The 13,620-nt window shown below is 43.3% G+C and overlaps 1 protein-coding gene across 1 annotated transcript in view; it reads right to left on the bottom strand.

Moving 5' to 3' along the window:
• Positions 1–13,620, bottom strand: part of ptprsa (protein tyrosine phosphatase receptor type Sa) — a 140,193-nt gene that overhangs the window by 38,847 nt on the left and 87,726 nt on the right. Inside the window, exons 12-15 of the mRNA XM_083672439.1 lie at positions 7,077–7,397; positions 5,785–5,978; positions 4,539–4,565; positions 3,173–3,290 (exon numbers count right to left, since the gene is read on the bottom strand). Of these exons, the coding sequence (XP_083528565.1) occupies positions 3,173–3,290; positions 4,539–4,565; positions 5,785–5,978; positions 7,077–7,397 (660 nt within the window). The remainder of the gene's footprint in view (positions 1–3,172; positions 3,291–4,538; positions 4,566–5,784; positions 5,979–7,076; positions 7,398–13,620) is intronic.

The following is a 13,620-nucleotide window of genomic DNA, read 5'->3' as shown; positions in this document are numbered from 1 at the left end:
AATCCCTCCCAGTGGGGCCACAGGCACGTTTCCCATCAGGGCCGGCATTAATGGCTGCTGTTGACACACAGTCACCCTGATTGAGTGAGGATTGGGTTTCCTCCTCATTTCCTCAGCTGCTCTACACACACACGTGTGCTCACACACACATGAACACGTGCACATACACATGAACACACACACACACACACGCACACACACAAACACACACACTCTCTCTCTCGCAATCTCTAATTCTCCCTCTCTGTCTACCCCAATTGTCAACAGTTGCCACAAACAACAAACTGAATGTATGAATGTGTGTGTGTTCGTGTGTATGTGTGTGCGTGTGTGTACAGTATGTGTGTGGCTTGAGATCAAAAAAATAACCTTCAACTATCTTTGTGATTAACCTGCGGCTACAACTTCCAGTGAGATATACAGTGTAGCGGGGGTCGTGGGCTGGGCACTTACAGGGCTGTAGTACAGGGCTGCAGGGCTGAGGCACTCCAAAAGTGCTTCGCTGCATTTTACACGCAATTGATATCAACAGCGCAGGGGTGCAAGGAGGGCCAACGGTGGAGGTTAAACATAATTGAAAATGCCTCCCCATATACACCTAATTTAGCCGCTGTGATGAAAAATAGTCTTGCTTCACTCGGAGAAATGCAACGCAATTTGACAGCAAAGGTCTTCATAATATAATCCATCGCTGTACCCCACCTTAATTTCCCCTACTATTCTTTTTAGCAGTGCTTGACAGATAAAACCCCCTAGGCCCCAGGTTAAATAATCTACCATATTCACAAGGCTCATTTACAACAGCATTAAGGGAAAGTGAATGCTTCACTTAGCTAGCATGTCAGTGACCGGAAAAGTTTTTTTGCGAAAGGATCGCTATGTTGACATCTCTATATGCACAGCTATACTGCTACAACCCTGCTCTCGGCAATCAGTACTACCCCCCCCCCCCCCCACACCCAGTCCACCCCCACCCTCCCTGTCCAGTGCTAAGTAGACCAATTAGGAGAGGGAATAGCTGGGGGGGTCCAGGATAGTGGTGGCGAGGGTGGGGGATAGGGGGCTTGAGCATCATCTATACAGCATCTTCCCAGTGTTATCTGAGGCCTGTCCGAGCATTCCGGATCGGAAGAACCATTGCTTGCTCGGTTTAGCGCCAACTCACAATCTGCTTCCCTCCCGGGTTCTTGCTAATGAGAATTTCGACTATTACAGTAGGGAGAGAAGTGGTCTTTGGTTCCTCAACCTGAAAGGAGTGTATGGACTTAAATCCACAATGTTGGCCACTGTCTAACATAAATAGTTGGCCGCAAACTGATAGCATTTTTAACCATAAAACAATAGTGAATCTCTGTCTGTTACCAACATAAATGTATTGCATCTACATACCATATCTGACCCTTTTTTCTGAAGTCAGTTGCTACACGTCGGCTATGAAGGTCTTAAAAAATATGACATTTGAAAAAGCAAAACACACATATTGAAGTTTTGAAAACCATGGACATTACAGTACTTGGTAAACGCAGAAAAATAGAATAACACAATGGAAGCAAAATAATGACTGTTTACCATGCCTGTTCACATAAGTGTATAATACCACTTTGATTTACGATTTGAATCAAAAGAATATGTTCCTTTTATCAGAGATAAACACACACACATATTTCAAAGGGTCTGTTAATGGCTGTCTAGCTGTCTATCACATAAAAATGTACTTCTACTTGACATCGACCAACTGGCTCTTTGAGTTGGTTGAAAATATTTCTATCCTCCTTTCTTATAGTGGTTGTATTGACACAGCTTGTTGGGCCTCATCTATCTACTGAACAAAGAGTAGGTCAACACAGTCATAGTAGTTCTCAGTTGTTAGGCATATTTTTTCTGTCCAGAATCGTATTGTCCTCTGAAAGACTAAAACCAGTGCCACTGTCTTCATGAGCACATAAGGACCATGTTTGTGTGTGCGCTTTGCATGCATTTGCGTCACACACTTAACATGCACGAGTGTGTCTGTAAACACTTGAAAGGGAGGACGTCTGTGCCTGCCTTATCAATAAGAATACAAGGCAAGGGGCTTAAGTTGTCTGACAGCACAATGACTCTGAGAAATGGGGCCAAGGAAACCATGAAAGCGTCTAGGCCATGATTACTGAGCCTCATGACCAAGCCTCTAGCTCCACTGTCACTTGAAAGGGGGCTAGAAGCCTCTTTACCTCCGGAAAAGGGCTGAGGCTTCTCTTTTTGTCTGCCTCCTTTATTTATTTATTTCAGAGCTCTGCGTAAGCCATTTTTCTGCACTTCAATAATAAAAGAGGAAGGCTTCCCTTTGAGGGATGGATGGAGTGAGCGAGACTGGCATATCAGTCACACAGGGTTGACAGGGAGAGGAGAGTGACAGCACTGGAGGGCCCTTTGCTGGGCATCACACTACCCTGACACCTGCGATAGGCACACCTGTCAAGATCAGGACCTGTCATAGAGGTGTGTGTGAGTGTGTGTGAGAAAGATAGATAGAGAGAGAGAGAGAGAGAGTGTGTGTGTGTGTGTGTGTGTGTGTGTGTATGTATGTGTGTATGTATGTGTATGAGTGTACAGTATGTGGTTAGTGTTTGAAAGCCTGCATCGGACTGGCATGGATGCATACACAAAGGAACCTCATATCTTGGCCACAGCGGCCCATATTCGCTCAAAGGAGGTTTTCACGCTCTCTAGTCTTGCAGGTTTAGGCCCTGTTCACGGTAGCTAAGCTCTCCGTTTTTAAAGAGGCTCAGGTGGCCTGGTTAACTGAGGCTGGCCACTGGTGTTTAAGAGAGAGAGAGACAGGGAGATAGAGACTCTGATGTCTGAGAGCAGCCTCCAGCATTTTACCCATAAGCCCCCAACCCTTGAGGGTTCAGGAAAATGAAACTCTCTACTAACTTTCTTACACTATTTATTTATAAATGTAGTTGTTAAGTGTGTAGATGATACCTCAATGGTGAAAGTATGAATAGCTTGTTGAACCCCATTGCCTTTAAGCCCCCTAAAATACTACTAATGTGTCAAATCCAATTGGATTATTTCTGTTCTTTTAGAACACTAAACTGTTCTATCAATGCTATTTAAATGAACATGCCTTTTTGAATATATGGGAATAAAACTGTATAAACAGTTATTTCTATGAGGCACTGACCTGCCCCCTTGGTCACCACCAGTTTGGGTTTGCTGCGGGCCCCATCTCCCTTGGTGGTGTACGCTGCTACCGTGATGGAGTAGGTGGTGTCTGGCTTGAGCCCGCTGATGACCATTTCCTGTAAAAAACATGAAGAAGACACGCAAAGAAGAACATGTCAGATCATTGCTCAAAATTGTGATGTTCACCACCTTTGCAGCTAACCAGTTGCTTAATAATTCCCTGCTGCTTATGACATTTCTGTTGCCCCTATGAAAGATTGCACGCTTGAATATAGATTCATTTCATCCAATATCTTTGTAGGTTGAATTGTTGCCAATGAGATGTTCCTAAGACAATTCCCTGAAGCTTTGTCTGGTTCAGACATATAAGAGTGTATAAAGAGTGGGAGCTAATGGACATAGCCTATTTCACTTGAGGCATTAGCCAACATGGCTCACAAACAACTTAACAACATAATCAATGTATGCATGCATCCTGGCTGGCAGACCTGCTAGGTATGAGCCGTTTTTGGCCAGCCATTACTTCCCTTAGTCTCTCTTGAAAGAGGAGGTTTGGATCAATGCTGTTTAATCTTTTAGTAGGGGGGCCTTAATGAATGCAGGAAGATTTTTAAGCTGGTCAGTTGACAGATGGAGAGGTCAATGGCGGTAGAGAGGCCATAAGTACTGTTTCACACCGAACTGAAGATGTCATCAAAATAGCATGCATATAAGAATTGGGGCATTGGGGGACTCGGATGATGTCATAAGCAAATTGTTGAAAACACTTAGCCATTTTAGTTTTCAACTATCTTGCGGTGAGTATCTGATTGATGGACCATGAGTGTAAAAGGCTACACCAAAGAATGATCAAAATAGTGTAACCAAAATAGATTAGAAAAGGGGGCTGCACTTCAGGGATTTCCATTATTGAGAGGTCACACACTCAAACCACCACGATCAAAAAAAGAAAGGCAATGCAAGGCACAACACAACACACACCATCACAACACAACACAACACAATACAACACAACACACACCATGGCACACAGCACATAGCAATAATCAGTCCAGGCACGAGGAGCAACAGATATTGCATCAGCCACCGTCTCATCGTCAGTGCAGCTAATAAGCATTAGCTATTCTGCCTATACTCGGCAGCACATCAATACTGCAGACGGGTAGCGCTATGCTACTTTAACTTGAGAGATTATATACTGAAGTGTAACTTCAAAAACGCAATTATATCAAAGCTTATTGAAAAGGATGATGTAAGCTGCAGTATTTCCCATACAGTATATGTGGATACAGCTAGGGTGATGCAATACCCAGTGCTTTTCCCCCACTACACAGAGTGAACACTCTGGTGAAATCCATACTCACGTATTCAGCTGTATCGTCCGTTTCCCACTAACCCCCCCATAGAGTGCAGGAGAGAGAACGATTTTTTAAAAAGAGAGAGAGAGAGAGAGGGGGAAGAAACAGGAGTGTGAGAGGGACTCAAGAAAAAGGGTGCTAGAGGCCCGTTGAGCGGTGATGCAGCGATACATGTTGAAACAGCAGTAGGTTATCAGCGTATAGTACAGTACAGGTTGGGAAAGAGAAAGAGCTTGTCCATGTTAAGGAGAACAGTTGAAACAAGAGGGAGGAGAGGTCTAAGTCTATTTTGTTGGGGTGGTGGGGGAGGTTGCTGTACCTACTGTAACAGCTAACAGTGCATTACTTCCATGTCAGACGGATTTAAACTCAAACTCATAAAAGGAGAAGAAAGAGTACTAAGAACATTTTTTTAAAACTTTCAACAGCCTGTCAATGGAGTCATAATGCGATCACACAAATTACTGTAGTATATTCCCATCACAGACACATGCAGAGAGCACGAAAGTGTATTTGTTGACTTTGTGAAAGGGACATTTCCTCATCAAAGGAGAGGATATGTCAAAAGATTTTCATGAATAAATATCTACAGTTTTTCAAATCCAAAGCTGTAATTTACAGTTTGATGATACAGCACACACAAAAAGAAAACGTATTTTGTGTATTTCTCCACTATATTGTTGACAGGAGCTTTGTTAAACATGTCCATTGTGCTGGCTTCTATTATAATTCTAGTTTTCAGGGAGGACGATTTTTCTGAAATGCTTTCATGCCAATTTTGGTTTTCCAGCCACAGAATACTATAATCAGCCATTTTGTGCAGAGTTTCTGTGCTTGACACAACCAGTACAATCAAAGTTTTCAAGGAGCGGACCTCTGAGGTTGTTATATAGGGGGGGGGGGGGGTCTAGACAACCCTAATAAAAGCAGTGGAGAAGTGAGAAAGGGGGGCTGCGGGGGTTTGATTATTTGTTCTGGGCAGAGGAAAGGAATATTGCAGTAGAATGAAATAAAATACTTTGACATAACTCCAGACAAGACCATATGCAGAGGAAAGTATGTCTTCTTATGTCTTTAATGTTTGAAGGTCATTCAACTTTCAAGGGGTCTTTCACCTTACCCATCTATCTCTTAATTTTCTTTGCATAAAATGCAATAAAGGCCTATCAAAGAGTCTTTAGGAGTGTAATTTAATTGGATAGCTCAATGAGAGTCGATTGGTCTCCAGTAGATCAATGGGAGATGGACATACCTGGGCGTCAGCCAGCATGACGTCCTTGATGAGGGGCAGGCCACGCGACTCCCCGTTCTCCACGCGCACATAGTGCACCTGGTAGCCACGGATCTGCCCGTGCTGGCGCCCTGGCAACAGGGAGCGCCACATGACCTTGAGCGCCGTAGAGTTGAGCACCTCCACTTCTACCCGCCGAGGAGGAGCCCCAGGAACTGTGGGGAAAAAATAAGAGAAAGAACAACAGCATAGTCTGTGACTATGTATTATGGACACGAGACAGACTAACAGAGGCACAATGGTGTGTATTGTGGGGGTGGGACTCATCATCTACTACCTGCCTCCCCATGAGTGAAATGGCTGTGCAGTGACACAGGGTCAAGTGTATGGGCCTGAGGTGTGGCCTACCCATCACAGGTTATGCTCTGCTATTAGAAGAAGATGAGGATGAGGTGTGGCGGCTCTCATAATTTCCATGTAGGAGATGTACTCTGGAAAACTCTGGTCCCAGGAATACAGTAGGTCACAATAGTTCTTAATCAATCAAGTTTCATAGAATTTTAGTTTTAGTAGAGTAATTTTAGTTTAGTAGTAATCAGTGTCAGCACTTTCAATTAAAAAGGAAAGACATAGTTTATGTAACTTGTGATTCTGTATTTGTCAATTGTTACAGTATGTAAGCATGCATGATACAATGCATGTGTATGTATGTTTTGTGAATTATCCATGTGATGTTCTTGGGGTCTTAGGCCCCTGAACTGGAACCAGTGTTCGTCCCACGCCATAATGAGCCATCAGCAGATACATATTGCAAGGCACTTTCAGTGAAACATAATACATACACAACATAATAATTTGTATTATTCCAGACTAGGCTACATATGACAACCATGAATTTAAAGGGGCTTAAGTTACTTAGTAACTAGTGATTTAACAATTATACTAGATTTCCAAAGACTATTTTTGATTGTGGGAGGTATCATTTTAGACACAAAAATACACACAGAAGTTTATTGCAAATAGTTTACCTCAAATCTTTGCTTAAGCATATGTATGTATATTTGAATAATATATTACATAACAGTACATATATTACATAATTACATAGGCTTATGCTCATGGGCATTAGGAGGTGTGCCCCTTATTGACTAACTCCTTGGCATTATTTCTGTCTCCTTTTGGCTCAAGAGCATCCCCAAAGACAAAATCCTCCATTATGTAACTTTCTTGATTTAAATATTGATTTGAGCCCTTAAACTAAGACATGAAAAGCGCAATAAAAATAATCAACCAAGTGAATGCTTTTAAAGTACCATCCTCGTCGGTGCGGCACAGCAGGGGCTCGCTCTCTGGGCCTGGGCCAATCTCCGTGAAGGCGGCCAGGGTGACGCGGTACTGGGTCCACTTCTCCAGCTTCTGCAGCAGCACCTGCCCGGCGGTGGGGGGCACGGCTGGTTCCTCTATGGGCTCCCCACCCCCGCCACTGGCCTCGGACGCACCCATCACCTGGTAGCGCACTAGGTAACCCGCCAGGGCACCATTCTGGCTCTCCACAGGCGGGGGGTGCCAACTTACCAGCAGGGTGGTAGAGCTGGAGCTGCTGCACTTAATGTCTTGAGGGGGGGCGGAGGGCTCTGGTTGGGTGGGAGGGGGGGGAGGAGGAGGAGGAGGAAGGGGGGAAAAGGGGTGAAAAACAAAAAACAAAAAGATGGGAGAGATAAAGAAAATGATAAAGGGAAAAACCCAACTCAAAAAGGATAATAGAACTCAAATTGTTTAAACACAAAAGATGGCAAAGGAAAGACTGACTTGTCAGGCAAATGGAAATGTAGAAGGAATAAGGGACAATACCTCACGTGCGTAATAATGAAGCAAAATGTCTGCCGGCCTGTGTTAGATACTGTGCAGTTTTTTTTAGAAATCAGACTATATGTCACTGTGCTCCTTCTCCAGACTTGTGACACCACAGAGTCTGTCAGTTGTCAGCCCCTTTGTGAGATACCACAGGAGCTATCTGATGCTCGCCTGTCCAGGCCTGCAATCCACACTCTCACTATCGATTTAATGATGAAAAACCCAGAGCCCATACCTTTCAGTCAGTCTGCGCTATTGCTACAGCTGAGAGGTGCTATATTTTTTCAGCATGGGGTTACTGGGAAGTAACAGAGTGGGTCTTTTAGATTTGTAATTGTATAAAGGTCGTTGTGGCTGGGTTTCTTTACTCTTGTGTGGAGTGCAATCCAAAACATATTAGAACCTACACATCTGTGAACTTCTAAATCAAAATGAAGCCCTCTTCTAATCTGCACCGAGCTATTACAGCTTCTGCTTGCCGGCTGAGTGTGCAAGGAGTGATTCGGCATTGAAAGGATAAGAGGACATACTGAATTAGACTGCTTCTATTCAAGTCAAGCTCCTTCTGTCTAAAAACATTCCTTAGAATTAATTCACTATCTTTTGTGACAACAAGGCCAGTTCATTATTACAATGTTATTAATCTGTAATAGTGTTGGAATAAGCGAAAACAAAATGAATTGATCGAAAAAAGCATTCGACATAGAGAAAATCATGAACAAATTATGAAATCAAATTCACAGGTACAACAGAACACAGTGTGATTTCATTCCAAAACCAAAAAACAAATTGAAGCGGTACTGGAAAATTAATGTATCTGTAACCCGGGTGACTCGAATGAAAGAAAACGTTAGGATCCAAATGACAAATCATAAAAACATGAAAAATAAGCAATTAAGCATAAACAGAAAATAATAACATTCACCTTCAAAAAACACAAGTACTGTCTGCATCATACGTACCTGGCTTCCTCAAAACTAACTTTTTAAGACTTTCTTACCACCAGCACCTGACTGCAGAGTGTGCTCACTCTGAGTCAGTGAGCAACAACCCTCTCCCTCCAGAAAAGTGTTTCACAAACAGAAACACAACATGAAAAACAAACCTCTGCTTTGCAATTGGTCAATGAAGCTTAAGATAAGCAGTTTCAGGCTCTTTTTGGGTTGCTAAGAGGGAGAGAGTTGGCCAAATGCTGTTACCAGGACTGCAGTATACTGTAATACTCTTGTCACTTGGGCTGGAGGGTCCACTAGACTGAGGGAAGGGAGCTGTTGGGGAAACCTACACCCACGTTTTGGTGTGTCTGCACAAGGACAAAAACATCATTCTATGTTTATCGTGAACCCTATCGTGCTCAGAGAATCCCATTTCATAGCCCCCTGCCCATATATCAGGGTATTGCTTGCAACTATCTCTCACAGTTTTTTCTGTGTGTTTTGTTAATCCTGTTTGTCTTCCATCGAGGACCACATTGTAAATAACTGTTAATGATTTCAAGTGTTATCCTCTGGGCTTGTCATTAACCTAAAAAAAGAAATAAAATCAAATAAAACATCTGAAAACAACAGCGAGAGACACAACTTATGCTGCTGTATTTATAAAGGTTATTGCTGTACCAACTGCACTGCCCTTCTCAGTAAAAGAGCAACCAACAAAGGGGTATTTTTGGCCAGAGGAGCCTTCTCTGTCAACAGATAGGACTGACTGTTCTGTTCTGGCACACAACAAATGAGATAGGACAGCAGCCACAGTTCAGAACCTTCTTTGTGTCCAATGGGCTTATTTACTTACGGATTTCAGCCTTTCAGCTTCTTTCCCCCACTCATATTGTATTTGCAAACTCTCGCCGTCAAGAGTGATTGCTCAGTTCTCAATCTATGTGGGGAGAGAAGCCCCCTCTGGAGCTATCGTGCCAGACAGACCCCTCATACCAGATAAACTAATGACAGGCAGGGCCATAGTTATGGTAAGCTTCATATCCCATAACACCCAGTTGTGGGATTATGGACACTAGAACTATAACAACAACAAAAGAGAAAACTATTGTAATGCTTCATTTTAGGATGGTCTTTTGAAGTTCCTCAGAAAGACTTTATACATTTTATTTGATCTGACACATAATTAGTCATGACTGTAGATACGTATCACCATCAGATTTGAAGTCTGTTATGATGTGTGTTGAATGGCATGTAGTAGCTGGGGGCTTTATGACTGACTGATAATGACCGCCTACTGTACTTTAGCACAAGTATGACTCCTTCACACCACTACACACTGACGATTGACAAGCTAGTCAAAAAGTACTTATTCTGCTCAAGGTCAACCTTTCTACATTGACAGCCACAGATCCTGATTACTGTTGCATTTAGTTGGGAGTGAGTTGAATATTAGCATTCATGGGCATGCCGGTTGAGATAATGTTGGTTTAAACATGATTTTAGCCTATTCCAGACCAACATTATAGCTCATACATGTAAGGCTATATCGAAGATCTCTCTTGGAACACCCCTGAGCTATAGGTAAGCATTGGTCAGACTAAAACAGTGTCATTCCAAGCGTAAATTTAAAACCTGATTTCCACCACAAAAATGCAAACATTTTGGGTGGGCCAATGAGCAATGTGGGTGGGTCTACGCCCAAGCATGTAGCCACCACTGCTTGCGTTGTGTTTTATTTTCATCTTCAATGTCGAATATCAGGGCAGTATTTGTCATCATTAAGGAATTAATCTGCCTCCATGCCAAATGGCCATGCTTGTTCAAACATTCCAATATATCTAAAAACCTCCTGCAATTACAGTAAGTGGGGGGCTAAACTGCTTGTTTGGCTAAATACAGGGGATTTAGAATCTGCCACTTTAATTTGAGAGATAACACTCCGCTGGCTGCTGGCAGCTTCAAGGTATAATCTAAATGTGTAACAAAGCCTGGCAATCCAGAGGTCTCCCCTATAGCCCATCGGCAAAGCGTGTAATGAATTCTGACACTATGAAATGGGATTCTTATCTGTCACCCCAGGGCCTTGCATTCCCTCAGCAAACCTCCCCATAACACCCGCCCCAGTGTCCAGCCTACCACCATACTGTGCCTCTCGTCCCCCGAAGGGGCGCTCCCAGCTCTCTGCATGTGGACCCTCCATGGCCGCGTCTGAACGGTGTCTCATATAGGTGTCTCATCCTGGTCTGACTAGGGTGGCGTATCCCATGGGGCCTTGTGCCTGAATAGGGGCCATTGCTGCTCACATGTCCAGTGCAGGAACATTTGTACCCACTGTGATGGTCAGGAGAATTAATTTTTAATTTCACTAAGTTGCTCTTCAATTAAGCGGTTTAGCAGGGATGTTGCAGATCTTAAATCAGATGTAAATGTTTTCTCGCAGCAACAGTGTGCTGCAGGTTGAGAATCAGGAGAGAACTCCTTCACAGTGTGTATATGACTGGTACTTAGTGGCAGAGTGGTCCCGGTGACAATAGCCCCTGGTTATGCCACACTGACTGACTGAACACAAACTTCAACACTTTGAGGGCATTTGTACCAGAGATAACAGACAAAAAGGAAGAATATAGTCTTCATTTCACTTCACTTGTTGGCAAAGAGGTCCAGTCTGCCGAGTAATGCAAAAGCAACATGACGGGTCGAATCTACGCGGAAATGTTCTTGTGTACTGTTTTCTTTTGTGTCTCTGGTTCTCTCTCTAACATGTCATTAGTGTTTAAACACATCTGAGTGTGTGAGCAGCTGGCCCAGTCAAGCCTCTGGTAAACAAGGCTTCCTCATTATATCGTAGCCTGCCTGAATGTGTGTGTTTGAGTGTGCATGTGTGTGTGTGTGTGTGTGTGTGCATGAGTGTGTGTAAACCTAACAATCTCAGGCTGCTCCAGTGAGGTGTGTGTTCATAATGACAGTGTCTGGCAGTGCCACACTAAGGTAATTGGATTCTTAGCTGAGGGAGGAAGAGGGAGATATGAGGGCCAATGGACCAGGCTGGTGGTCATATGTCTTTCCTCTCAGTCCAATGCTACATGCATCAGAATGCCTTACCATTTTTTTAAGGATGGAACTATGTGATCATTGGGTTTGTGATTTAGAGCGGGCGGACACGCACTAATTTCTTCCTACTTCCCTGCTCCATTATTTTGTCTGCCTGCTAGTAGGCGCTTTAAGATGTGTGTCAGAGTGCCTGAGTGAAGCACGTCTGCTTCTAACAGTGCACTCAGCATTACTGTTTCCTCGTTGTTGTTTGGAAGGATCTCTATTTCTATGTATGTGAAACCCAACCCGCAGACATGTTGAATTAATATTTAACCAAGTCATCATGTATGAGGTCTGCTAGACTTTTCTTCTCTCCTCTTTTGGGACTTCATGGAAATAAACCTATGGTGCAGATTGAGTATGCTATGTGGGTCATGGTAGGGACGTTGCTACAGCAGACTGGAGCTCCTGTGCCAAACAAACACTTACCTCAAAGGCATCCATAAGATCATGTTTTGTTTTGTTGTTTGTTTAATGTGGTGTGAAACACAGTTTTGATTTAAGTCTGTAACCTTCCTGACCTCTGTGATGAGGAGCTGTTGGCTGATTTTGACACCTACAGTAGTTGGGGAGGGACACATGACTGAATGGCGGCATAGTATATGCACAGGCAATGGCTAAGAGAGTATAGAGGACCGCCCAGGACCCTATAGAGCTATGGGGTTGAAAAGAGGAGACCCTCAGCTCAAGCAGGGAGTTGAAATGTGCCTCAGAACATAGTTGCGCTCACCTCTAGTTATCGCTATCTCTAGGTGCTGTACTGCTGTAGCTGTTGTGATAGCTGCAGTGGACTTGGGTTCACAATAGAACTCAACACATAGCAAAAATGCGCAAAGCTGCTTCCTGATGTGATATGAGCCCTATGCTTCTGAAAACCCTAAAACTAAATCTCAAACTCAAATGTTTTCAAATGTACTCAACGAAACAGGAGGAAGGAAACAAAGTAAGCAAGGTGATGTCAAGCCATTCCAAGGAGAGCTTTTGTTCCATTCCAGAGGGGAACAAGTGACAGACAGAGCAATGGAGGGATAGAAAGAGAGAGTACTGTATCCGATCCAATCCGCTTGCAGCTTACCGTTCCAGAAAACAATGCAAGACAGAGGTAAGGGACTCACACACATACATAGACAAGCAGACATACGCACACACACTTGGAGACGCAGAGACAGACATGGGGTTGGATGGACATATATAGGTTGGGTCATGCCTGGTGTGGCCATTGATCAAGGATGCAGTGATAGAATCTCAACAGCTTCCCCTGGGGATGGGGGAGTGTTGCATGCAACTGGTGTCCCCTCAGTGCACTGTCAACGTAGCTCTCCCCCACCACTAACAGAAATCATCGTGAAGTGGTTATCTCAAAGCCCCGCACCCCCACCTGGGGTACAGAAAACAATTTGCACTGGTAGAAACAGAAAATGTGTTAAAAGAAGTCTCCTCCCACTGCCATGGCTTTCCTATGGCCAATTCCAGTAAATTTATCAAGTTTAAATCCCAGGAATCTGACAGAGGACAAAAGCACAACCTCACCATTTAATGTAATATACATAATATAATCATGCAACTGTGTACACTATCAAATTAATGGAAGCGGTATGATTGACTACATGTGCATGATACTACATTTGATAGTGAAAACACAATGAGCATACATTGTGTGAGCATACACAAAAGCTGCCCTCATCCAATCCCTAATGAAGTCAGGAGAGTGTGCATTTAATACCCTGACAATTCAACAGTCCTGAGCCAGCATTGAATACAATTAAATAAAACAATTTGTTGAGCCCTCAGAACAAACTTTCCTGCACCTACTATGTACCATGATGTCACTTATTTTTAGAAGACAGATAGTTTTAGCAGGCAGAGTGTTAAATATTTTAGATGTGTTCCTAGCATCTGTAAAAACAAATGTGTTTATCTGCTGGAATGAATCAAGGAGGTAGGCCTATGAGGACAAGTAGAAGTTACTGAT

Source organism: Argentina silus, assembly GCF_951799395.1.
Source record: "Argentina silus genome assembly, chromosome: 6".
NCBI classification, from domain to species: domain Eukaryota; kingdom Metazoa; phylum Chordata; class Actinopteri; order Argentiniformes; family Argentinidae; genus Argentina; species Argentina silus.
This window is presented reverse-complemented; position numbering and strand designations above follow the sequence as displayed.